The 27958-nt window shown below is 36.8% G+C and overlaps 3 protein-coding genes across 4 annotated transcripts; all 3 read right to left on the bottom strand.

Moving 5' to 3' along the window:
- Positions 1 to 4480: 4480 nt before the first annotated feature.
- On the bottom strand, positions 4481 to 7165 carry LOC132161645 (CRINKLY4 related 1). The gene has a single exon (XM_059571809.2). It carries the CDS (start codon positions 6983 to 6985, stop codon positions 4655 to 4657), a length of 2331 nt encoding a protein of 776 aa, XP_059427792.2. The 5' UTR covers positions 6986 to 7165; the 3' UTR covers positions 4481 to 4654.
- Positions 7166 to 12478: 5313 nt separating this feature from the next.
- On the bottom strand, positions 12479 to 19160 carry LOC132162105 (V-type proton ATPase subunit G). 2 transcript variants are annotated; one of them, XM_059572361.2, is made up of 4 exons: positions 19051 to 19160; positions 13650 to 13743; positions 13142 to 13242; positions 12479 to 12832 (listed from the first exon to the last, which is right to left on the bottom strand). In XM_059572361.2, the coding sequence occupies exons 2-4, from the start codon at positions 13735 to 13737 to the stop codon at positions 12689 to 12691; spliced, it is 333 nt and encodes a 110-aa protein (XP_059428344.1). In that variant the 5' UTR covers positions 13738 to 13743; positions 19051 to 19160; the 3' UTR covers positions 12479 to 12688. The 2 variants fall into 2 exon arrangements, with proteins under 2 accessions (XP_059428344.1, XP_059428345.1); XM_059572362.2 differs by having other exon boundaries at positions 13650 to 13753; positions 19051 to 19141.
- Positions 19161 to 26375: 7215 nt separating this feature from the next.
- Positions 26376 to 27912, bottom strand: LOC132192267 (aquaporin PIP2-2). The gene is made up of 4 exons (XM_059607545.2): positions 27506 to 27912; positions 27109 to 27404; positions 26888 to 27028; positions 26376 to 26773 (listed from the first exon to the last, which is right to left on the bottom strand). Exons 1-4 carry the CDS (start codon positions 27810 to 27812, stop codon positions 26654 to 26656), a joined length of 864 nt encoding a protein of 287 aa, XP_059463528.1. The 5' UTR covers positions 27813 to 27912; the 3' UTR covers positions 26376 to 26653.
- Positions 27913 to 27958: the final 46 nt, after the last annotated feature.

Here is a 27958-nt window from a genome sequence, read left to right as displayed (position 1 = left end):
ACAAAAATACCACGTTCATAGATAAACAACACCGATCCGATAGCTATACCATGAAATACGATAAAAAGATTGAGTTATGGGTAAGATTTACAAGCTACCGGAGATAGAACGACGTGGTGGCTGACGGTTTTGGGGAGAGAGATAAACTGGTGTTGAGGGTTTTTTTCGTGGGTCACCTGCGTGGGGTCTAGGGTTTATCCTTTTAATTCCTGACACTTATCAAAGCGGCGCCGTTTTGGTAAGTGTAAGGAAACCCTAATTTCAAGCAAAACGGCACCATTTTGCTTGGTTGTTTTAATATGATTTTTTTTTTCAAAAAGGGCATTTTGGTAACTTACCCTTTCCAAAACGACGTAGTTTTAAATTTTTCATCATATTTGACAGTAATGACTAACGAAGTGGCTAAATTGCAACTGTTTGGTAGTTTTAGGGCTACTTTATCACTTTCTGAACATTAGGGGGCTAAAATGAAAACGGCTGGTAGTTTAGGAGGCTTTTTTATATTTTTCCCCAAATTTTTTTTTTTTCATAAAAGGGCATTGCAGTAACTTAGCCGTAACAAAACGACATCGTTTTGTAGTTTCCGTCTAAACTGACGGTTTTGACTAACGGAGTGGCCAAAATGCAATAGTTTGATATTTGGGGGGCTGCTTTATCACTTTTGGAACATTAGGGGGCTAAATCGAAAACGGCTGATAGTTTGAGAGGCTTTTTTATATTTTTCCCTTATTTTAATTAGTCCAAATTTAACTACAATAACCCTAACCTTAAATCAAAGTCGTGGTCATCATCCAACACACATGCACACGTACATTTGTGTTTTATTTAGTTTCATTTTTTTTTTCTCAACCACCATCAAGAAAGAATTTTAAATCGAAATCAAATTTTAAAACTCATCATCATAACGAATCTATTACAAACGGTTTTAAAATACAGAATATGATGAGTTTGTTTATAGTAAATTTTATAAAAATCAATGTCATTATTTGTTTATATGTCGATGCCATATTGATTTTTGGGATGGATCTTGTTAGTATTTAAAATGAGAAGTGCTAGGGAGCCAAACAAATGAACCCAGAAAATTTTTTAAAGTGACGTGGCAAGGGTTTTTAAATTAAAAAAAAAAGAAGAAGATAATTTTCTCTTCCTTGTCTGCCACAGTTTGAAAATTTTTCTGGGTTCATTTGTTTGGCTCCCTTGCACTTAGCACTTCCCATTTAAAATAAATAAAGAAAAAAAAAATTGTCTTCAAATTTTGAGATGAAAGACTTGGGTGTTGTCGATTTCATCCTTGGAATTAGCACTTCCCATTTCAAATAATATTATTAGGAGTAGTGAAGATTTAATTCCTTCGAAATCTCATTATGTTGAAAAGGTTCTTAAAATGTTTAATCATTTTGATTGTATTCTGCATATCGTCCTATTGTTGTAATCGATTCCCTAAAATATTCTCTTGTATCAATTTTTTCATGCCATTGTTAAGAACTTGCATAAGACCATAGAGCGACTTAAATAAGTTACAAACTTTATGTTCTTGATTAGTTATAACAACGCTCAGGCTGATATATAAATTTCTTGTTCAAGCTCAATATTTAAAATTCTAGTTTTTACATCCGTTAGAAGAACATCAAATTTATAAATTGATGCCAATGCAATTAATGTTCTAATGGTCGTAATTGGAGCAACAAGAGCATAAGTATAAACATAATCTAAACTTTCTTTTTGTTTGAAAAGCCTTTTGTAACTATCCTTGCTTTGAATTTTTCCATGGTTCCTTTCTACCTTCAATTTCTTCTAAAAATCCATTTACAACAAATAAGAGTGAAACGGAACCTCGGGGTAAGTTTACTAATTTCCATGTGTTCTTACCTATACAGGATCAATTTAATCATAAATGGCTTCTTGTCAAAATGTTGTATCTTGAGAGTTCATAACCTCTTCATATGTCAGAGGATATTTGATTCAATATTAGGTGAGATCATTTTTTTTTTTTTATTACAAGACGAATCTCTTGATCGTTTAACCAAAATAAACTATGAAATCTAGTCCAAATAATTTTTCTTTTCTCATTCTTTTACTCGTATTTCAGAAGGTACACTTGGCTCACCAGATTCATAACTATTTCTTATAGGTTCCACCATCTTATCATTAATTGATGGAATTGAAGTGAACCTATGTTCATAAAATTATGCATCTCGACTTCTATTACAGTACTCACCATAACCGAATTATTAGGTTCAACAACTAAAAATCTATAACCCATATTATGTTGAGCATAACCCAAAACAATACATTAAATGACTTTTTATCCCAATTTCTTCATTTTAGGTTCATGTAATTAATCTGATAATAGCCCTACACCCTCACACTTTTAAAATAACTAAGGTTGGGTTTTCATTTCTTCCATAATTCATATGGGGTGATCTTGGATTTCTTATGTGATATTCTATATAATATGCGACATGCAGTAAATATAGTTTCTCCTTAAAAAAATTTGTTTAGTCCAGAATTACAAGGCAAGGCATTAACCATCTTGACTAAAGTTCTAACAATTTTAAGAAAAAGTTTTCTGGTTATCTCTGTTAGCATGCATATTCTATTCTTATCAACCATAACAATTGCAGATTTAGGAACTAAATTTAAAACTTCCGTATCATGCTTTCTTCTAATATTTATATGACCTAATCTATTATGCCATAAAGAAAAGGAAAGCATGTAAGCATAATTAACAACTTTATTAATTAGATTCAGTTTGAACATTCCTTCATACAAACAGCTCTTCCCCTCCTTTGTTTAGAGCAAACTTATCTGACTCAAAGACTGACTTAAAACTTGTTAAGCAGACCCCAAACAAACGGTTCTTCCTAATTTATGGCATATAATACACATCATTGAAAGTGAGAACTTTCCCATAAGTGCATTCTAGATCTACTGTTCTTTTGCCTTAGAAAACAGTGTTGAAAGAATTTCCCATAAAAAGAATGTATCCATCCTCCACTATTTCAAAAGTTTTAAAAAGAGTACTAAAAATCTCGAATATCATGGCCTCAAACTTCTATTTCGAGTTAGAACTATATATGCTATTTCTTTTTCAAAAAATGGCAGTCCTTCTTGAAGCGACTTGGCTTGCCACAATGGTAGCAAGCACCCTTCTTTTTCTTCACATAGTTTTTGGTTGTGATTCTTAAAATTCATCATCTTTTGATTAGGCCTTTTTTTTTAAAAAAAAAAAAAAATTATTTGACTAAGAAGGTTGTTTAGAAATACCTTCCTCCACCATGTGCACTTTCGATGACAGAATTCAGTATTCTTCATTTTAGGCCTCAATTATTGCTCAATGTGAAAGTGCTGGCCTAACTGTTTAACAATTATTTCCTCTTTCTTGTGTTTCAGAATTTTGTTATATTTTTTCAAGGAAGAAGGAAGTTTGTCACTAATGGATGAGACATCAATTCCTTGATCCATTTTAATGTTATACTCACTAAATTAACTCAAAATATGTAGAATTTCATTGAACTGTTCAAACAATAGGTCTTGCATCAACCATTTTATAATTAATAAATTCAGAGGCTAGAATCTTCTTACTTCCAACATCTTCTAAAAGATACTTAGTCTCGAGTACATTCCAAACATCTTTGGCCATCAATTTGCTCTAGTAGATATCAAACAGAGAATCAACTATAGCATTGTAGATGTAATCATCTTGCTCCCACTTCACCCTTACTCGAGTATTAACAATTGTCTCATTGTCATGTGCTACTATAAGCCACCTTGAGACCAACAAGAAGGAAGTGCATCTTCTTTGCCATTGTTTGAAGAAGGTTCCATCAAACCTTTCTAGTTTGATGAAATCAACAATAAGTTCTTTCAAAGATTGTGGTGCCGTGGATACAAAATAGTTTCTTAAGATTGTAAGAAAAGAAATAGTAAAACATAAAAGCATATACTCCTAAGGTGTGTTACTAAGTCGCTTTCCTTACGAAATTATTTTTCCACACTAATTCTGAAGAACTAGTATGCAGTGAGTTATAACAAATATTTCATCATGATACAGTGGAGCCTAGAAATTCTTTATAGTTTGTTTGTGTTTTGCACAAAACAAAATTAAACTGGAATACTCTCAGAATTTCTATTCTAGCAAGATAGAGAGACTCGAATATTAAGAATGTATAAGGTTTTGAGAAAGACAAAAGAATAGAGAATTTTTTTGTATACTGAAAATTGTTATGCAGAGAACTACTTATACGTTAGGGTGCATTTGAGATTGTGATTTTGCAATAATAATCTGCATTTTTAAAAGATATCGCAATACAATCTAAAATAGGAATGAAAAATCTATGATTTCTATAAGAAGGGTAGAGGGTGCTTATTTGAAAAAGTGCGAATTTAAACCGAAGACGCCGAAGACGGCTGGGATAGAGGGATTATTGAATATTGAGTGAACTACCAAGAAAAAAAAAAAAAAAAAAAATGGTGCAACAATTGCATCTTCTTAGCCTCGTAATGACAAGTGAAATAATAAGCACAAGGGAGAAAGCATTAAGCAACATCATGTATAAAAAGCTCTTAACAAATGTACAATTGCGGAAGAGCAGTACTGCACCGAAGCTGCTGTCATACTTAGATGTCTCCAATGTTTGTTCCAAAAATGATGCTATAAGATCAATCCATCTTTGACAATTTGCTCCAACCGAGATGCCAAATCTGACATGCTTGGACGCTGACTAGGATTTTCCCTCACAGCAAGCTCAGCCACATCAGCCAGTTTAAGCAGAGGCTCAACATTTTTTGGAAGTGCTACATACCGATCAAATATAGCAGCTGCCTTCCCCTGTCTAATCAAGGGCACAGCCCACTCAACTATGCTTGGAGGTGTGTAGTCTGTGTCATATGCTTTTCTTCCACTAACAACTTCTAGCAGCACAATCCCAAACTTGTGAACATCCCTTTCTAAATCTCCACTAAGATCCTTGTCATCATTTGAAGTGATAAGCCCAAAGTCTGCAATTCTTGCACCCCAATCTGAATCCAAGAGAATGTTTGAGGTCTTGACATCTCGATGGGCAATTGGAGGCACAAGTTCCTTGTGAAGGTACCCAAGACCCTTCGCAGCTTGCATTGAAATCTTCAACCGGAGGCCCCAATTCAGAGGAGAAAGCCCACCGTGGAGATGGTCGTGAAGTGTCCCGTGTGGCATGTACTCATAAACCAGCAGCCTCTCTCCCATTTCTGAGCAATAACCCAACAAGTTCACAATATTGCAATGCCGGATTTTGCAAAGGATTTCCAACTCCATCTCAAAGTCACGGTTGTTTGTGTGGATTATTGTGGCTGCGTTTGCCCTTTTGACTGCAACTTGACGCCCATCTGCTAGGACAGCTTTATAAACAAAACCATAGCTTCCCCTGCCAAGCTCATTAAACTCCTTGAACCCATTAGTAGCATCCTTTAGCTCTGAGAGTCGGAAGACCTGAGCCATCCCAGGACAGGGTGTCACAGAAGGAGGAGGCTGAGAATCTGCAATAGTGTCAGTTTCCAACTCCGGTTTGCCCATGCAAGATTTGAATTGTCTTTTGGTGCCTTCTTCTTTACGGTTGGGAATCACACGGGGAAGAACACACCAACCAACTAAGAGGAATAATAAACCTGAAACAGAAGACCCAATAATGAGCACTAGTCTATGCAAGTGATGCCAATGCTTCTGCTGCATGTCGTGAGATGATTGAAGTTGACAAACATCCCAACAGGAGCTGTTCTGGCAAAGAGAGCAAGCGGTGCAAACTCTGTCAGCATTGACAGTACACGAACTAGACAAGAAGAAACCTTCAGAACAATTTGAGCCACAAGGTGAACAAATATTTAGATCTTTTCGGACACACAAGCTCGTCAAATCTGGCTCATTAAGAATGGTTGCATTGTAAGCAAATTGCCCTTCACTGCAAGAAGCAGGAGTACAAAGACCCGGACTGCACAATTCCAATGGAGGATCAAAATCAGGGGGTGAGGGGGAATCCACAAACCAGCAATCAAGAACCAAATCATCCTCTCTAATGCCACAACTAACGATATCAGATGAAGCTATTGCCATAAACCCATAACCCTTTGGAACCGATGACGAATTAAAGATCCCCCAACACTCCACCCCATGATTGTCCTCACGGATACCACAAAAATGTTTAGCACCAGCAGTCAAAGCCACAAACTGAATCCCAACCGGAGGAGAAACATGTGAATCGTAATCACCCCAACATTTCACCTCATTAGACATTTCCAAAATCCCACAAAGAGCACCTCTTCCTGGAGCTAAAACTAGGAAATTCTCCGATATACCGGAAACCCCCAAACTCGCCGAGTTTGGTCCCCAACAAACAATCCCTCCTTCTCTAACCCCACCACAACTGAAGCCTTCGCCAGACACAACTTTTGTGAAAACAAGGCTGCTAATAGACTGATTATAAAACAGAGTACTCTGTTTAGAACTCAAGCTATTATTGGAGTTTTTCACGATTTCCCAACAGTCAACGGTACCCGAATCATGATCAGAGTAATAAGAGCCTCTAATAGCACAAACGTGATTCTTGCCCGCGGCTATATGCGAATAAGCAGTTGTTCGATATATTGAAGGTATGAGATCTATACCTGAACTGGTTGAGCTCCAACAATACGCTTGTGAAGTGTTAGCTAAAATGCCACAAAGAAATCCTTCGCCGCCGGAGAGAGCTGCCATTGCGGGAATGTTGTTGAAATAGGGAGAGGCGGAAGACGATGATGATGGTGACGAAGAAGAGCTGTTCTTTCCCCAACAAATTACGTTCTGCTTGCCGCTTGCGTCTATGGCGCAGAAGAAACCGTCTTCGCCGAATGCAGTGGAGATCGGTCCCATTGATCCGAACCCAGATGCGGTAGTGGAGCACAGAAGCAGAAGAAGTGGAAAAAGAGGTAGAGATATGGAAAACCCTGCAGAAAGGGTGGCGAGGATTTGCATGGTTGGATTGGGTTTTGATGGTGCGTTTGGATCAGTGGGATCATGGACTGGTGTGAATGTGAAGGTGCTTCGTGTTTGTGTTATTGTTTGCTGAGTCTGGAGGTGGGAGTGGGATTATGTTGGTGACGATGGAAGAACGTGGATAGTCGCCATTTTTTACAGTTTGGTTTGGACCGTTGGAACCTCAAAGTACTGAAGCACAATAACTGTGGGACTGGCTATACTCTAGTGGGACCAGACTCATTGTAATCAATGTATTACACAATGAATCTCACGTAAGTTCCGTATGATTCTCCAGATTGATCAAACTTATAACGTACGGAATAAGTTAAAAAGATCAACCGTATTTGACCTTTAGAACCTGAAACTAATGAATTTGGTAGATCGAAGAAAAAGCTAGAAATGAAATTGTGGGGTTTAATCTATTCTGGGGTTTGAATAGTTGGAAACCGTACATGTTACTGTATACGTTGACCCTAAAATAATTAGGGCTGGCGATGATCTCTAGAGAACGGCACAGAAGGAGTTCATGTGTTAAAAAAATAACCAAGAAAAAGTAAGGCTCAAAGAGGTGGTCAAGCTTACGGTTTGTTTGAGTTGAGTTTGAGTATTTAAAAGTGCGTTTAACATTTAAAAATTTTGTTTAAAAAAAAAAAGTATTAGTTTGATAAAAAAAGAATTGAAGTGCTTTTAAGGGTTAAAAAACTTAAAAATAGTTAAAATGAACTTTTAACAAAAGTTCAAAAGAAAAAAAAAAATTTTTGATTTAAAAATTCTATTTTTCATATATATATATATATATATATATACACGCTCTTAGTGTGGTTACTGGTTTGGCCACTCCAGATGTTTTGGGATGGTTGACCATTTTAGAGGACCATATTTTTTAGAGGTAGTTAATCATTTCTTAGAATACAGTAGAAGTGGCCGGACTACTCTAAAAACATATGTTTGGAGCGATTTGGACACTCTCAATCGATATTGAGAGGGCGATCAAACACCCTAAAACAGTTGATAAAATGATCAGATCATTTGAAAACCATCCATTCCCTTTTACTTTTCTTGCTATTTCTTTTAAACTTGTTGAGTCGTTGACCCCCCCTTCTCTAGAGAGCACTGGAATTTACAGTTGAGGTAAAAGATGGTAATTTTCTCTAGATCTTTATTCCAGAGGTTAAGATTAGGACTAATATATATAATCCAAAATAACTTTATGACCATCATGTGTGCATAGAGTAAGATCTAGAGAACTAAAAGTTAAAAAACAAAAAAAAAAACACACACACACACACAAAATAGTAAAAGAATAGGAATCTACGTAAGCTTTAGAAAAGGAAATAGGTTAGGTTTTGTACGACAGTAGATCCTATATATATATATATACATATAGATTAATGGATTCAAAGTAGCAGCCCACTTGGCAAGCATATAATTGGTTGCTTCTGGGTTGTGGCCTCTCCATTCAACCCACTAGACACTAGACAGCATCACAGGCTCACAGCATAGCTTAATTAGGTTTTATTTATTTATACACTCTATAGTCTATACTATACTTATTTGGTTGGTAGGCAAGAAAAAACATGTCCTAGAAATTGTAAACCGGCGATTGCATGGGGATCACGTGGCAATTTGCTCAAAGACTCAGAGCTGTCTGGTGTCTGGAGTTTGGCCTTTACTTAAAATGATGTGATCGAGTCAATGAGTGTGGTCAAATCAAATGGCCTTTCATTTCACCCACAATGCACTCTCCTCTTTGCTGCTCTCAATCCAACCCACACTGACTGGCACTGGGGCTGTCCAGATCTTCCAAAACCCAAACCTCATTCGTCCAATCCTGCAAAATGGTGGGACCATTTCCAAGATCATGATCCATTTTGTTTGATTCCAAATCCATTGAATCCAAACATAAAGAGTTCAATGCATGTATATAGGTTGGAACTACTGGGCAATCATGCAAATCTCTCAACTATCACGTACGTACAGTATGGATAAATGGTGATTTAATTATAGGTAAGATTTTATGAAAGTTATTTTAGAAAATGTGAGCTGTCTTAAATATAATATATATATATATATTTTTTCTAATTTGAAACCACCGATTCTGTCTTTGTTGAAATACTTGAGAACATCTGGAGAGCCAGATCCGGGAAAAAAGAAAGCTGATAGGGAGGCTTACTCGGTGGAGAGGCAATGACGATGACTTGTGGGGACCACTCCTTTCAATGACACTCATCCTGCACGTGATCTGTCGTCCAACAGGATTTACCCGAAACTGACCTTGGATTTTCCTTTATTTTATTTTGGACGTATTGACGGCTCTTCCTTCTCTTTTTCGCAAATAAAACGGCAACAAGAAATGGAGTGGAAATGCTATTTAATGATGTCGGAGGAAGTGGCCCACTTAACTAGGTTATATAGCCTACATACGACACTATTGCTCTCTCTCTCTCTCTCTCTCTCTATATATATATATATATAGATAGATATATAGTCCCTATTATTAAGTCCATCCTCATAACACCCATTTTATAGCATCTAATTATTATGTGACACATCATCAATTTAAGAAAAATGTAAAAAATAAAAGTAAAAACAATCACACTAAATCAGAAAAAGAAAAAGAAAAAGAAAAAACCTGTAGCTGGCAAGACCCAAATCAGACCCACGACGTGGGTCTCGCTAGACTCATGGGTCTGGCTAGCGGTGAACGCATCAAACTCCCCTGGCCGTGACCCGCTTCAAAACCCGTTTCTAATGCCCCAAAACCCCGTTTCTAATGCCTCAAAACTTGTTTTTGGATTCAAAACTAAAATCTAGAGGTAGAAGGTTAACCCTTTAGAAATTTTATTACCTTGAAATCTTGTGTATTTTGGTCAAACTTATTTTTGTGCACTTTTTATGTTTTGGCTTATGTATCAGTTATTGATTGAGGGCTGTTAAGAAGATATTATCAAGATGGTCCTGATAAAAGGTTTCCTTTATTTTATTTTGGACGTATTGACGGCTCTTCCTTCTCTTTTTCTCAAATAAAACGACAACAAGAAATGGAGTGGAAATGCTATTTAATGATGTCGGAGGAAGTGGCCCACTTAACTAGGTTATAGCCTACATACGACACTATTGCTCTCTCTCTCTCTCTCTCTCTCTCTTTCTCTCTCTCTCTCTCTCTCTCTCTCTCTCTCTCTCTATATATATATATATAGATATATAGTCCCTATTATCAAGTTCATCCTGATAACACCCATTTTACAGCATCTAATTATTATGTGACACATTATCAATTTAAGAAAAATGCAAAAAATAAAAGTGAGAACAATCACACTAAATCAGAGAAAAAAAACCTGTAGCTGGCAAGACCCAAGTCAGACCCACGACATGGGTCTCGATGGACCCATGGGTTTGGCTAGCGGTGAACGCCTCAAACCCCGCCGGCCGTGACCCGCTTCGAAACCCGTTTTTAATGCTCAAAAATCCGTTTATAATGCTTCAAAACTTGTTTCTAATGCCTCAAAATTTGTTTTTGGATTCAAAACTAAAATCTAGAGGTAGAAGGTTAACCCTTTAGAGATTTTATTACCCTGAAATGTTGTGTATTTTGGTCCAACTTATTTTTGTGCATTTTTTATGTTTTTGCTTATGTGTCGGTTATTGATTGGGGGCTGTAAAGAAGATATTATGAAGATGGTCCTGATAAAAGGTTTCCTTTATTTTATTTTGGACGTATTGACGGCTCTTCCTTCTCTTTTTCGCAAATAAAACGGCAACAAGAAATGGAGTGGAAATGCTATTTAATGATGTCAGAGGAGGTGGCCCACTTAACTAGGTTATATAGCCTACATACGACACTATTGCTCTCTCTCTCTCTCTCTCTCTCTCTCTCTATATATATATATATATATATATATATATATATAGTCCCTATTATCAAGTCCATCCTAATAACACCAATTTTATAGCATCTAATTATTATGTGACACATCATCAATTTAAGAAAAATGCAAAAAATAAAAGTAAGAACAATCACACTAAATCAGAGAAAAAAAACCTGTAGCTGGCAAGACCCAAGTCAGACCCAGGACATGGGTCTCGATGGACCCATGGGTCTGGCTAGCGGCGAACGCCTCAAACCCCGCCGGCCGTGACCCGCTTCGAAACCCGTTTCTAATGCCCCAAAACCCGTTTTTAATGCTTCAAAACTTGTTTCTAATGCCTCAAAACTTGTTTTTTGATTCAAAACTATAATCTAGAAGTAGAAGATTAATCCTTTAGAGATTTTATTAGCCTGAAATCTTGTGTATTTTGGTCCAACTTTTTTTGTGCACTTTTTATGTTTTTATTTATGTGTCGGTTATTAATTGGGGGCTGTAAAGAAGATATTATCAAGATGGTCCTGATAAAAGGTTTTCTCATATATAGTGAACTTTAATTTGGAAATTGACCAAAATGCAGTATTACAGAAAAGTCCCATTGGTTTATTTTGCAAAATTGTTTAAAGCATATTTTTTCTTTTTGAAATAAGTGTTGATTTAACTGTTTAAGGCGATCAATAGCAATATGGGAAGTGGTTAACCATGAGTCTGAATTGACTAACAATAGAATGTTTCAATAAGAGGGAATATTTTTACTGCTTTATTCAATTCCAAGTTTGTTAACGTGCAGCAATACTACTCTTCTCGTATAAATACATTTTAAAACTTGATTTACAGGGTGTAATTTCGGATATCATAAAAGAAATTTGATTTCTCTCTCCGGATACCAATAAACTTTCAAATAAGATTATCAGAGTTTAGATCCCATAAAGTTGTTATTAGTCTCGCTTGGTCTCAGGAAGTGATATCTACAGTAGTAGCTAGGTTAACACTTAAAACTAGTTACAATTTTTGTTGCACTGATATTATTACACATTAATGGCGAAATTATCCTGCATTGGTGAGTTCAAGGGCTTCTTAAGAGCCTATTAGCGTTGGTTTGATAGCTTAGTTTAAAAAGCTTGGCTTGCGGTTTGAGCAAATGGAACATATCAGCTAATATTGTGATGAAACAGTGTTGGTGTTTCTCCGTGTCTAGCAAATGCTGGAGCAGGAGGGGATGGTTGACGCAGAATGTGGCATCTACAGAAAATTCTTGGAAGATTGATTCTGGACATGTCTACCAACAGTACGACACCCCACGTGGAACATGGATTCACAATTCAATACAATAATATACCAAAAATAAAACAGAGGCCTAAGCTTTGGTCAGTCAATTCAATATGGAACGGTCGATATGGATCAATTTCAAACCGATACCCCTTCGGAAGTGATATTTTCTTCCGACCCCCAACCCCAATATGGATGGAACCAACCGATTTTGGTCGGTTTCAGTTGAGACGCTATTTTGAACAGCCCTACAGGGACCACTATAAAAATCACTTGGTAATCTAGCCCAAAGTGCATGCATTACGATAAAAGGAAAGTTCCTCAATCCTCATTATAAAAATCACTTGGTAATCCATGGCTACAATATCAGAGATATTATTATTATTTCTAACAAAGAAAACATTATTTTATTTGATGGATTAAGTAGAGTAGACAACATAACAATCACCAGAACAAGAAGAAGAATCGTATCCACAGCACGCAGGAAATCTAAGGTCCAGGATGAAGCAGTCCAAAATTAACAAGATTTAGGAGTTTGCAAATATCACCTTTACCATCCACATACTTAGTTTTTCACACTCGTCACATGCTTCAGAAGCATGCTAACAACATCATGTGATATTCTTGCAGCTTCTGTTTTCAGGTGATGGATCTTCGCGTCTGTCTCTTGTTCAAGCCGCTTAACATTTGCACCTGAATCTCCGCTGCTCTGTTATGGAAGGAAAAAGAAATAGAAAAAGAAAGAGAGGGAGAAGAAAAAGAAGCAAGATTTAGAAATAGATTCGCATTATAAAACCATTGCTAATTCACTATTTGAAGTTATCATTTCCTGCTAAGGATCTCAAGGCACACATCAAAATGAGATTAATAAACCATCAAAGCATAGAACTCACAATGCCTTGACCTAGTCAACACCATGAGCAGTTGTTGTTTTTTTTTTTTTTTTTTTTGTTATTTTTTCTTTTTTTCTCCAGGGAAAATAGAACACTATGAATCAGTTTTAACAACATATACAAACCTCTGCGACTTTCCTCTGGAACTCGAGCTCCATTTGGTTTCGATATTCAGCTATCTCCTTTTCAGCCTCTTCTTTGGCTTGTTTCAACCTAGCCATTTTTGCTAACAACAGAAAACAAAGTCCCAAACCAATTAGGAATCAAATTTCAGGAAAGCGGGGGTGTAACAACCAAAAGAGAAAAAAGGAACAAAACGAAGAAGAAGAAATAAATAGAAGTGCCATCTTATCTCAGAAAATGTATTTTTTTTTTAATAAACACATTAACTCACATAACTCATGCCTTCTAAAACTATGAATTCATCCTTCCACATGACAAGAAAAATTTGATAGTCCAGCAAAGAAAAAACTTCTTGTTTTTTAAGTCAAACAATTAAGCATTACTTATACACATCAAACATATACACAGTCGGTGTACAAATAGACACAGATTGATAAAGATATATCCAAGGAACGAGATATAGATAACATTAAAATGTGCACATATCCGGATAAAGAACAGCAAGATTACCACTTCTGGCAGCATTGACGATGTGTTGAGCTTCTTGTTCTGCAGCTAGCAATTGTTGGATTCCACCTTGAGCCCTATTGGATGCCATGCTTTCCTGGAAATAACTACATTAAGTTCTAAGAATAAAATTGACAGATTTAAACTGCGACCAAAAGCCATCAAGAAAATCCTTTACGCTACAGCATAAACATCTTCTTTGGTGCATAATATAACCAGCTGATAGCAAAAGTGTATAGACTGAACTGGTTGAACTGGTTAGAGCCTACTAGGACTTTTGAGATTTAAATTCACTGTATAGTACCCAATATATGGCTAAAAAGAAATTAGTTAATGGTTTCTACGTTCTCAAATGATACAAAGCAATCAATCTAAAAAGACGAAGTTAAGTAAAGGTAAATTTTGCATTTGGAAAAACTACAAATTTGCAAATTTCCTTATTACAGTTCATTAAGCCACGTGCAAGAGAGGATCTAGATAATATTTCACGAATTTTGGCCATTTCTACCCAGTAGATAACATAATAAATACAACTTTTCATGTTTGATAACATCCTTTCAACCACTACAGGCATAGTTGAACCAGAGTACACATAATGGCAACTAGATCTTGAAAAATGGACATGCTAAACCAAAAAAAAAAAAAAACCTATTTAAGCAAATTTAAATCTTAACTCGTAATCCTTCCCTAGATTACATCATTATTTAATTAAAATTTATGTCTTGAAATATGATAGTAGAAATCTAAATAATCATAGGAACAAAGAGCAAAGACTTAAGCTCCAGTTTCTTCGGACAAGAAAATTAAAGAAAGAGATTCTTAAACAAAGTACAGGCTGTGAGACTGTGATCAATCGGTTCCAACAGTTTGAGGGAATTCCGACTACTGAACGTGCCCTTCAGTTTTAGAAAATGACCAACCGAACCACAAGGCTGGAGGCTAACTAACTCAGAGTCGTCGTGGTTAGTTGTTGATGCAGTCAGTCAGTGGAGGATGGTGGAATTGGGCTAGAATCTAGATGTCATTCACATCAGATTTGTATGAAACAATGTAGAGTTGGGCTGATCAGAGCTTCAAGTTTGAGAGGCGACAATGAGTTAATCAATTGTGAGAGAGTGGATATGACTGAGTTTGGAGTGAGAGGATAGAGGAGTTTAGGAATGAGATTGTGGTGGAGAAGTGATGCAACTTGCAAGAATACAGCAGAATAGAGAACAGACTAGGACTGAGGGAAGCCCATGATGGTTATAGATTTTGAATCGAGGCAATAATTCCATGTGGGACTGCGATCGAGCGTACGCTGTGACTGCGATCCAGCGCTCGGTCTGCAATCGATCGCCCGCATGCTGTGATCGAGCGCACGCAGGACCATTATGTTGTTTTTCGCATTTTAATTAGATTAAGCCGTCTTTATTTCCTTGCTTTAGTAGGATTAGGGTTTTGGGAGTTAATATTTCGTTATTTTATTAGGTGTAGGGTTTTGGGGGTATTTATGTCATATTTTATTAGGTTTATGAGTCTTGGAGCTATAAATACATGCTTATAACCTCTAATTTATCAGTTTATATTGATTATTGATTTTGTTGAATAAGAAACCTCAGAATTGAGCGTTCTTCTTTCTTTTCCTTCAAAACCTAGAGAGTATCTAGCTTTTGTCAAGAAGAATTCTTAGATGTTTGATAGAATCTAAATCTGGAGTTATTTATCCGCTGCTTATTGATGTCCTTCGCTGCAACCAAATAAGTCACGCTGCATCAATTGGTATCAGAGCTCAAGTTAACATTCTATGAATGGGGAGGAGCAACCGTCTGGCAGACATGAACGAAGTGCATGTGCGCACGGAGGCAGCACGTAAGGAGCAACCGGCGATTCATTTGTGGCACATGGAGGAGAGATTTGGTGGTCTAACAGTGCGGAAAAAGGAGCGTGCGCGCACTCAACACGGGGTCCCTACCGATCACTTGGCCAACATGGATGGTCCGAGCGCTCGTCGTCGTCAACCAAGACTGCGGTATGCGGAGGTGGGAGACAAATTTATCGTTGAGGTTGAACCTGTCAATCCTTATGCGGGGCGCGGAGTGCGGAAGAAATTTCCAACGGCACAAGCCCATGCTATATCACGGGACGTAGGCGTCAAGCTCGACACCCAAAAAGAAAAGATAGAAAAGTTCGGATAAAAGAGGGTGCCTAGGGAGGCGGCAAAGATGATGAATCAATCGGCGATTCGTTGGCAATGCATGAAGGATGATGTGGAGATACTGCGGAAACAAATAGAGGCCTTCACGACCCGAGTTAACAACATGGGTGGCCCTAAAGTTCGTCACCATCAAACAACTCCACACTTTGTGGATGAAGATAATGCGGTTGTCGCTCGTAGGACGCAATCTCAACGACGGAGGGCATGGATTGAGACGGAGATGCTGCAACAGGCCAACTTGACCATTATTCGCGAGCCTCAAATCCATCAACCAAATCCAGATTCTGTGGAGGAGGAAAGGGAATTTGTGGATGAAGAGTTTCAGGAATCCGAGTTCATTGATGAAGAGTTCACACATGAAGATGTTGAAGATCCTTTGCAAGAATTCGTGGATTGGAATTCTCCACCGACCTATGATGAGGAGCCTGAAGAAGATGACTCATGGGAAGAGGAAAGACCCACAGAGGAGAACAAAAAAGATGGGTTTTTTCTCAAGTTCGGCGGTCTCTATCCCGAAGAAGATGACCCATTGGAAGAGGAAGAATCCACGGTTGACATTGACGATTATGAAGAGGTTGATGAAAACCTTTCAGGTGAAGTGCCTAATTTTAATGATGAAGAGGTTGATTATGTTGATTTCTAAATTCGCCTAACGAAGATTATGGTGAGTTTTATGCGGATGAGGAAAATTATATGTTCACAAGGGAAACAATGGTTGACCCGTTCTTGAGTATTTTCATGGCACGTGGAAGGGAGAAGGAACGAGAGAAGTACGGTAAATCCGAGATATTGCCAAGTAGTGTGTGGGGCTTTCACAACAACCATCAAGGTATTTCGTTGATGAGAAGCGTCACGTTTTTTATGGGGTGGTATTTTGTCTTGATCTTGAGGAACGACAAGTGGAATAAGTTGACTGGGCATCCGAAGGACCGTGGAAAGAACCGGCCGAATTCGAGGACGAATTCTCTCCAACCAAGGGAGAATGATGCAGATTGGATAACAGTCGGGCATCTGGTATTGCGATCAAGCGCACGCTATGACTACGATCGAGCGCTCGGTCTGCAATCGATTGCCTTAAGCCATCTTTATTTCCTTGTTTTAGTAGGATTAGGGTTTTGGGAGTCAATATTTCGTTATTTTATTAGGTTTAGGGTTTTGGAGGTATTTATGTCATATTTTATTAGATTTATGAGTCTTGGGGCTATAAATACATGCTTATAGCCTCTAATTTATCAGTTTATGTTGATTATTGATTTTGTTGTATAAGAAACCTCAGAGTTGAGCATTCTTCTTTCTTTTCCTTCAAAACCTAGAAAGTATCTAGCTTTTGTCAAGAAGAATTCTTAGATCTTTGATAGAATCTAGATCTGAAGTTATTTATCCGCTGTTTATTGATGTTCTTCGCTGCAACCCACTAAGTCACGCTGCATCACATGTGCACTATGAAACACCCCAAAAAGTTAATCTCATATTGGTTCCTTGTTAGGTGAGACTAAACTTTATAAGAGACCTTCGATTGTAACTTGACTAATTGTTTTGAAGTAATAACACAAATATAGTTAGCATTTTTTCTAGGTTATTACATACGGTATCAGAGTAATCTAATAGCACCATGTGGCACTAGAACACTGAATGACAAGGACATTAGGGATTGAAGTTGGAGAAGATTGTGATAACCCAGAAAGTTAGTCTTAAATTAGATAGGCGGGTTGCCTCCATTGAGTGGGACAATAGGAATTTGAATAGGGAGATTGTAACACCCAAACAAGTTAGACCCACATTGGGTGGGACTGTGGGAGGGTTGCCCTATTGAGTAAGTAGATTATAAAGGTGGTCAAGAATATTAAATCTCATATTGATTTCCTACTATGTGAGACTGAGCTTTATAAGTGATTTTAAGAAATTACAATTGCAACTTTACTAGTCTTTTTGGAGTAAGAGCACAAATGTAGAATAATAGCACGAGTGTGGCTAACGCTTTCCCTAAATCCTTACACACTAAATCCTTAGTTTATCAGTGGTTGTTGCCACATGTGCACCTCAGCCATTGGGAGTTTTTGTTGTGGTGAAGAACTTCAAAACTGAACATCAAAACCGAGGGAGTTGGTTTTTCTAAAACAGACACTGCACCCAAAATTGATCAGCACAGTGCATAGTTTCTGTAGATCCATAATCCGATAATCAGCCCTATGAAAAAGGATAAGACCGCAGAACAACAATATACAAGTCCTAGTTAGCAAATTATATTACATTTACTCGGACTACTCCAACCGATTACACCATCTGAATTGCACGATTTTTATATGTTAGGAAATGCCTTGAGGTCCAAATCCGATCAACAAAACTGAGAAAAGGCGTCATTTCACAGACCTCAAGGTAAGTCTACAACCACGAACTATATAGAAAACAATAGAAACTCATATCACACAAAATCTACAAGGGACTTCCTTATTATTCCGACAAATTCGAGAAAACACTATGCCCCAAAAAACCAATGATAACCCAATTCCACACATCACAAGTGTTAGTTTGAACTTGGAGACCTAATCAGAAACTATATCCATTGAAGATATACACATAAGATATATTGAATCCTGAAAATTATCGATCTAATGAACATTACAGAAACTGACACTAGAAGAGGCCATTAGTTTCAGATCAACCAAATAATATTAAAGCTAGGATAAGATATACAACACAGAACCATACTAATGGCTGCTGGGTGATAGAAAATGACATCAGCAATCAGATTCAAGTAAATTCGAAAAAACAATTTTCTCCAACCAAAAGTGATCCAAGAGTAACGCTTTTTCTGCTTGCAGGGTAAATGTGGGAAACGGATCAAATTTGATTTCCACCCAAGAGAACTAACCCCACTACCAACACCCCAAAGCTCAGTAATGGATAGAAATCCGAATCCGATTTTGTTTTCTTTCTCAGTTTTCCCAAAAACCACAAAGAGATAACTCGTCTGACTGGGCTGATAATCAATTCAAAGACCCACAAAGAATTACAGCACAGCGAAAAGAAAATCTGGCGACATCAGAGAGAAATCTATTTACAGTTCTACACAGAGCAAAACCCATCAAAGTTAAAGATCTGATTCAGTTAACAGAGCCATAAGAGGCATCATTTTAAAGGAAAGAAAGAGAGCAAGTGAGAAAGGATAGCAGATTATGTTAGAGAATCATGGGGACGCGAACGTACCTCTTCAGTCTTGCTTTATGTGAAGAAGCTTCAGAGAAAAGCGGAATACAAACACTCGAATTCACTAGGGAGCTTCCTTGACGAATATATAATAGAAGAAGACGACGAGAGCAAGGTGATTTTGCCACGGGAACAATTTAATCGTACAAGGAAAAAAAGAAGGCATAAAATGCTGTCGTTTTGATTTTCTCGTAATTTTCTATTTCAATTTCGAACTAACAACCAATTAAAAAAAAAAGAAAAAAAAGAACCAATTAAAAAGAAAATTCTGCGACAACCTAAGTTTTAGGGATGGCAATTTTTGTTTGCTTGGCGGGTTCAGGTCGTATCAAGGTAAGTATAAGATTATATGGGTCAATTCTAACTCATCTTATTTAGTAAAATTAGTTAAATTCTTCAACCATAACTCTTTAATTTTGTACTGAGTTCATGTAAGATTTGCGGGTTATGTTAAAAATTGCTAACTATTATGTTGCATGTCGGGTTTGAGGTCGTGTCGAAGCATGGGTATAAGACTATAAATAATGCTAGACATACCAAGAGATTCTTTTCAAAATACTTCTCAAATGATGTGGCAAGCATTTTTTTCCTTAGAAAATTTACATTCTCTCTCCTTTGAAAATATTTAAAGGAAAAATAGTGCTAACCACATCATTTGAGAAGAATCCTTAGGACACCTAACAGTCCTCTAAAACTATATAGGTAAACTATAATTCGACAAATTTAATTAAACGGATCAAAACTTTCCAACATTAACTCTTTATTTTTGTGTTGAACTCACAGGTCGTGTCAAAAGTTGTTAACCCTACTAAAATCGCTTGTATTGGGTTTTTTATTCTTCTGTTTTTTTACAATATCTATGCTATATTTTATACTTTGACCAACTGCATGCGTTCACGGGTGGCTGGGCCAGAGCCATGAAGTGCCCGTAGCTATTTCCTTTGTGGACTTTTAGGCCTTATTTTATATAGGAGAATCTAGGCTTGATGCCATGTTTGGATAATCCTAGTGGGCTTTCCTGAGGCCCACTCCAGTATCTCCGAAGAAATTTTTCAGTTATAAATGAGAATTGCTGTTTTTCTCTTATGGATACATATACAGATATAGTAATTAAAGGACACAAACCTTTAGCTAATGCGTCAAAAAGGGTGTGAATGTTGAAGCATTCTTAGTCCCGAGTGTTTTTTTTTTATTTTTTTTTATTTATATTTATTTATTTGTGTAGTTGAAACTACATCTAAAGTATATATATATATATATATATATATATATATATATATATATATATCATAATGACAACAGTTCTTGATGAAGTTCAGTTATTTGAGTGTGTTTTTTTAATATCGGGGCATAATTACTTAGAAGATTTGGGGGATTTAGGGTTTAGGTTTTTAATAGATAATAAACGCAGGTTATTTTACAACATAAGTTTGTATGAATATATTAGTAACAAACCAATTTGTAGTAAATTTCTATCGGATAAGTATTATCTTCTAACTCAATTTTCCAGCTCAGAAAATTTAAGTGGTGCATGCCTTCCTTCAAATCGATGGCAATAAGTATTGTTCTTAAATTAATGATGTCCCATACATATAAACGCGGCCATAGAATTTTATAGACGAGAAATGCTACACAGAATTCTGCTCACACATTTTTAAATTCACATTAATTTTATAATGTGACGGTAAAAATTATCATTAAATTTTGAATAAATTACTAATAATAATTTTTATTGCCACGTTATAAAGTATGGAAATGGGTGAATTGAGTATAGGCTTTTAGGGCTCCTCTCTCTTAGCCAAGTCATAGTCTTTGTACTCTTGGCTTTTCTTCTTATCCTTCCTCTTCTTGTACAACAAACCTCCCAATCCAACAAGACAAACAACAACAATTATAAACCCAGTCATATTTCCCTCGCTGCTACCCGAAGAACCTTCGGATTCTGGTTCAAATGCCGCCGTTGCATCGTCTTCAGCACTGTAATTGAAGGGCATCACTGGAACTGCCGTGGACGGAGCGAGGGCGGGGGCTTCAAGCTGAGAGTAATAGTCACCGCTCTCAATCTCAGAGGGTGGAGGAGACGGATATGCTTTAGCGAGAGAGTTGTCTTCAAATTCAAGCGCCAACGCTTTTTCGTCCATGTAAAGAGAAGGAGAAGGCGAATATTCTGGTGAGAGAAACTCTTCGCCATATGCTGGAGCCAACTCTTCTTCGTCCACGTAAGGAGAAGGAGAAGGAGAATATTCCGGTGAGAGAAACTCTTCTCCATATGGAGCCCACGCTTCTTCATCCATGTAAGGAGAAGGAGAAGGAGAAGGAGAAGGAGAAGGAGAATATTCCGGTGAGAGAAACTCTTCTCCATATGGAGCCCATGCTTCTTCATCCATGTAAGGAGAAGGAGAAGGAGAAGGAGAATATTCCGGTGAGAGAAACGCTTCTCCATATGGAGCCCACGCTTCTTCGTCTATGTAAGGAGAAGGAGAAGGAGAATATTCCGGTGAGAGAAACTCTTCTCCATATGGAGCCCACGCTTCTTCGTCCATGTAAGGAGAAGGAGAAGGAGAAGGAGAATATTCCGGTGAGAGAAACTCTTCTCCATAAGCTGGAGCCCATGCTTCTTCGCCCATGTAAGGAGAAGGAGAAGGAGGATATTCCGGTGAGAGAAACTCTTCTCCGTAAGAAGGAGCCAACTCTTCGTCGTCCATGTAAGGAGATGGAGAAGGAGAATATTCCGGTGAGAGATACTCTACTCCATATGGAGCAAACTCTTCTTCATCCATGTAAGGAGAAGGAGAAGGAGAATATTCTGTAGGCGAGGTGTGGTCTGCAAATGAAAGGACTATAAGAAGAAAGAAACAAAGGTTAGTGAATTCTGCCATGGCTAAAGGTTTTTGTGAGTTCAACGTTGTGATGTTGAGAACTTCAGAGAGAGAGAGAGAGAGAGAGAGAGAGATTTTGAACGTGAGAAAACTTGTTAGCAAAGTTGAGATTCGAAGCCCGCCAAGACCATAAAGTTGAGGAAACTATTGAAGTAAAGCAAATACAAATTATAGAAAGAATTTGGAGTGTTTCAGGAGAGGAATTGGAAACTCTACGGTTTTAAGAGTGGAGAAGAAGAGCTTAAATATATGTGTTTGAGAGAGAGAGAGGAGGTTGCTTTCAGCGTATTGGCAATGGAAGGTCCATGAAGAAATGGTGGGAAATTAATGGATTCTCTTTCGCATTTCAATCTGGGGGGGGGGGGGGGGGGGGGGGGAGATGAGGATGAGACGTTCTGGCTCGAAGGTTTATTATTACAAAATACGACGTCGTGTAGTTTTGCCTTGTATTAATGAATAGCTTTTCAAATAGCTATACGATTGTCTTATTAATTTCCAGGTCTTTTATGCATTACACCTCTTATATTAATTTATACGTTAACGTCACATTTAATTATAATAATTAACATTGATGACACGACTGGGAAATTTAGAAGAGTTTAAAAAAATGTGTAAATGGCATTTTCTTTACAATTTCTTTCAGATTTTTAATGCTTTGCCAAGTTAATTAAAGCTGAGGTCGCCAAATGATATTAATTAATTAAGGACGTAGCCCTCTTAAAGAAATTTCCAACAAAGGGATTTTTTTTTTTTTTGGTAGTTCAAGAAAGGGAGACAGAGGAACAAGTTTCAACGATTCCCACATGAAAGAAAAACAAAAATCACATGCTTCTGGAGCCGATGGTGACGCATGACTACATGAGCATGGACGTAAATAGGCGGACAGGTAAGGGTGTGGTAATTCATATTTTAAGGTCTAGTTTGGATTATGTTTTTTTTTTTTTTTTTGTCGCATGGATTATGTTGAAGTATAAGTACAAAATTATATAAGTTAATAATAATTTGACCTATTTAAATAAATGGGTTAGATCTTTCAATCCTAATATTCTAATTTCATGTTGGATTTGTGGGTTGTGTCCAAATGTCCAATTGTCGCATGTTAGGTTCAAGTCATATAAATGCACGAATATATAAGACTATATAGGTTAACTCTATAAGGCCAAATCGCTCACCTTTTTGTCACTTCATTTCTCTGTCGATCTTCTCTCTTAGTGTTGATGGTCGAGTGTTTGGGAAGATTAGGGTAGCACAAAATGAAACTCTAACCCCCCAAAAACCCCTTATAGCTCAAAATGCCATTCTTTTTCGTGTTTCCAGAATTAGGGGTGCAAAGGCGGTTACGGTTAGCGGTTAGTAGATTTTACTAACCGCAACCGCCGGTTAGCGGTTAACGAAATAGATAACCGCCCGCTAACCGCTTTTTTAAAATTGGGCTCTTTTTTTTTTGGGCTTATTTTTTAGGGCTTTTTTTTACCCTCATTTTTTTTTTCTTGTATTTTTAATATCTTATTGGGCCCAATTGCTATAAAAAGAGCCTATATTGAAAAATCAAATATATTTGACCAAAAATTTACATTTACTTGTACTTTAAAAATTTTTCCTTAAATATTAAATCATAACCGGTTAATTATTTAAATTCTTATCATCTTTACTTATAATCTTTTTTCTTTTAATTGAACTTAATATCTAATGGTAAATGGTAATGTTCAAACTCCTAAATCCTAAATTCCTAAAGTATCTAATAATGCTTTAATTAAATTGTAGACTTGTAGTTATAAGTAATATATTGTTTAATTCAATTGAATCAATGTGATTATCATTGTACATGAATCATATGATTAACTTGTAGACTTATGACTTATGAGTTATGTCATATTATATATGTATTATTTATTATTATATAATCATATGATTTAATGATCAAGTCATCATGTGATATAATCGTATCAATTATAGTGATAATATATAAATTACTAAAATTATAATGATAATACATTAATACTTAAATTGTGTTTATAAGTAACACATTGGTCATTGTTTAATCCAATGTCAATTACTTAATTTGATATTATACGAATCATATCATCATTGTACATTAATAATATGATTCACTTGAAGTCTTGAATAAAGTATTTGAATTGTCATTGAATCATATGATTAAGTATTGATATTATATATTTATATTATTCATATACATATGTAGACTTATATAGACTTATAACATATATAACATACATTGGAAATAAGTCTCTAGATATTTAATTGTTGTATTAGTATGAATTGGTATACTTATAAGTTATGTCATATTATATATGTATAATTTGTTATTATATAATCAAATGATTTAATGATTAATCTCATATGATATAATCATATAAATTATAGTGATAATATATTAATACTCAAATTGTGATTTAATTATTTTTTCTAAAAAAAATTGTGATTTAATGATCAAGTAATTATATGATATAATCATATAAATTATAGTGATAATATATTAATACTCAAATTGTGATTTAATTATTTTTTTTTAAAAAATTGTGATTTAATGATGAGGTGATTATGTTATATGTATAAATATTTTTATAATTATAATTATAAAAATATATTATATAAAAAAGCGGTTAGCGGTTAGCGGTTACGGTTAGTAGACCCAATAACCACTAACCGCTAGGCGGTTATAGCGGTTAGGCGGTTAGCGGTTAATGCGGTTAAACGGTTAAGCGGTTAGGCGGTTGGCGGTTAGCGGTTAGTGGGCGGTTTTTAACCGTCCGCCTTTGCACCCCTATCCAGAATGATATTGTTTCCTTTCTCTGTCTATCTTCTCTCTAGCTTAGTGTTGTTGGTCAAGTGTTTAAGATTGAGGTGGCACAAAATGAAACTCTAACTTCAAAAACCTCATTTTATAGCCCAAACACTTGGGCCTTGGGAGGGGTGGGGGGTTGTGTGTGCTTGAGCCCCTGCCCATTAGGGTTTCTATTTTTAACTTTTGTAACTTAATGGGTTCAATGATCATTTTCCTAATCATTTCTCTTTAGTAACCACATGCATTTTCCCACCAGATTGATCATCATTACACTTGGGATCACAATTTTAATTTATGATTTTGAAGTGAGGTATTACATTAAAGGTTCCAGCAGCCACATTTTTTTTTGTAGCCGTTAATTGTGCCGCCCCATTCGTCCAAGAATCAGCAAGCAACCTCCCTCACGTCTCTCTGTCTCTTAGCTGCCAGAGCTCATGACCGATTACATGTGTGGCAACGATCCAATCTCATCCTGACTTTTGTTGCTATATAATTAAGGAACACAAGCCTCTGTCTTGTGTGTTTACTGTAAGTGTTAGCTGAGAGTGTTGTAGACTAAGAGACACAAAAAGGTGCGTGAAGATATGGATTGGGATCTCTAGAATTCTCTTTAAATTTGAAATCTTTAAATTTATACATTTCAGCCGTATTTTATATAAGCGTCTAAAATAAGTCATATTTCAGTTTATTAAGGATTAAATTCGGTAGTTTTCTCATTAAACTGAAACATGGCTTATTTTAAATATTTAAATGAAATGAACGGCTGCAATTTATGAATGGAGAATATCAAATTTAAAGAAAATTTTAGTAGATCTCAATCCTAAAAATATATAGTAGTATTAGTTTCTGCTGCCTCTAGCTATGTCCTGTTTGTTGTAGGTGACGCTTTATAATTTTTTTTTTTAAAAAAAAAAAATCTTAAAATTATATATAAAAAAATTAAAACTAATTTTTTTTTTAAAAAAAATCTAAAAAATAAAACAAAACTTTTAAAAACAAATAGATTGAAGGAGTTTATTATAGATGATTTTTGGATCCCCAATGTAAAGTAAATTATGTTGAAAGGATGGTGAGTTGGTTAATGGAGAGCAAGAAAATAAGGATCTAAAGCATAGTAACGAAGAGAAGCTGTAAGAGGAGGTGGAGCCTGGAGAGAAAGATTGAGGCTTTGGACGAAGCATGGCGCGCATGTGGGGCTTTTCATTTGATATTTCTCAAAGTGCTTGCTAAAATTAGGAATGACAACCTCCATAATAGGGCAAAAGAGGCTTATCAAGTCCAAAAAAAAAAAAAAAAAAAAAAAAAAAGCATGTGTATGTAGATTTTGTTTATTTTAATGAGTTCCGCTAACAAAAAAACAAAAAATCGTTTTTTTGCTAATGATCGGTAGTGTTGAAGGAGGTTGAGTATGACCGTTGGTAGTTCGCAAAAAGACAATGTTTAAATGAGCGGTTTGAGTTTTTTAATAATTTGAACAATAATTGTGAGATACTCCATATAAAATTTACTTCTCTTAGTAACTGAGTGACAACTTAAAAACTTTAGGTATCCCAATTTATCTTTGTGCATCAACAATGACTAATTGAGGGACCCCTCTTTGCTTGTTTGCTAAATAAAGTGGTAAGATAGCAAGATTGATAGACAGAAAGTAACACAGAGCAGTTGCTGATCATTTCGACCATAACATCATGAGTACACAGGACAAAAGGAAAGTACAAGAAATGCAAAGGGAAACAGGAGACACAAGAACATTAAGGCACATTTAAAATGAGTGCCAGAACACAGAAGTAAACCGAAGAACACCCTTGCCATAAACTTAATAATTAATGTACAAATTCCAGGAATGTTGCACACCCTCCCTTCCTCCTGACCATATAAAAAGTGCCATTGCTCTTCCAAGACACACATCTTTGGCAGTTTACATGTTGGATGAGCTCCTGAAGGACCCCAGAGCTTTAGCAGCTGCTGCTCTCAAAATGAACTGGTGATAGAATGCAGCAATGGCAGCACCAATAAATGGTCCGACCCAGAAAATCCACTGGAAATTAAAATCAAACCCAATTTTTAAGTTAGCATCACTGTATAACATAAATCCAGAGAACCAAAAAAAAAAAAAATGGAACCAAATAGATCGAGATGGGTATGTGCATACTTGGTCATCCCATGCCTTGTTCTCGTTGTAGATCACTGCAGCTCCGAAGCTTCTAGCAGGATTAATACCAGTTCCGGTGATCGGAATGGTGGCCAGGTGAACCATGAACACTGCAAATCCAATTGGAAGTGGTGCCAAGACCTGTGATTCACAAACAAACAAGATTAATTAAAATTGATTGATTTGTTTAAGATAAATTCAAAATTGGATATGGTACTTACGGGAACATGGGAATCTCTTGCGCTTCTCTTGGGATCAGTGGCAGAGAAGACTGTGTAGACAAGCACAAAGGTACCAATTATCTCAGCGGCCAACCCGGTGCCTCTGCTGTATCCAGCGGCGAGCTCGTTGGCTCCGCCGCCGTACCTGTTGTAGTAAGCGCTCTGGAATGCCTTCACTAGCCCACATCCGCATATGGCCCCCAAGCACTGAGCGACCATGTACAAAATGGCTCGGACCAGCGAGACCTTCCTAGCCAGGAACAGCCCGAATGTCACCGCCGGGTTAATGTGCCCTCCTGCACAATTATTTTAATTTAATTTAATATTTTAAAATTAAGTGATTAAATACATCAAATTTTATGCGCATAAGTTTTTGAGCATGCGACAGAGGACCAACCTGAAATTCCAGCTGTACAGTAAACAAGGACGAAGATCATGCCACCAAAGGCCCAGGCAATGCCAAGAATGCCGACGCCGCCACAGTCGTCGCCGCCGGCGGTTTTGTCGGTCTGGCTCTTGTAACCAATCACCGTCAAGACAGTAATGTATAGGAACAAGAGCGTGGCAATGAACTCGGCAATGATAGCCCTGTAGAAGGACCACTTGGTGAGCTCCTCAGCGTCAATCAGCGGTGCCGGAGGTGGGTCGTGGTAGTCCTTGGCGGAGAACCCACCTTGCCCTCCAACCTCAATGTCCTTCGCCATATCACTCGTGCTAATTAACTGCAGTGGATTGACAGAGAGCGAGAGAGAGAGAGAAAGAGAATGCTCTGTTTTTGTGGAAGAAGCAGAGGAGATGGGGGGTATATATGGAGTGTAAGCTTGTTAATTAATAAGCTTAGCTTTGCCGC

The sequence above is a fragment of the Corylus avellana genome, chromosome 10, assembly GCF_965113065.1.
Source record: "Corylus avellana chromosome 10, dhCorAvel1.hap1.2, whole genome shotgun sequence".
NCBI lineage: Eukaryota > Viridiplantae > Streptophyta > Magnoliopsida > Fagales > Betulaceae > Corylus > Corylus avellana.
This window is presented reverse-complemented; position numbering and strand designations above follow the sequence as displayed.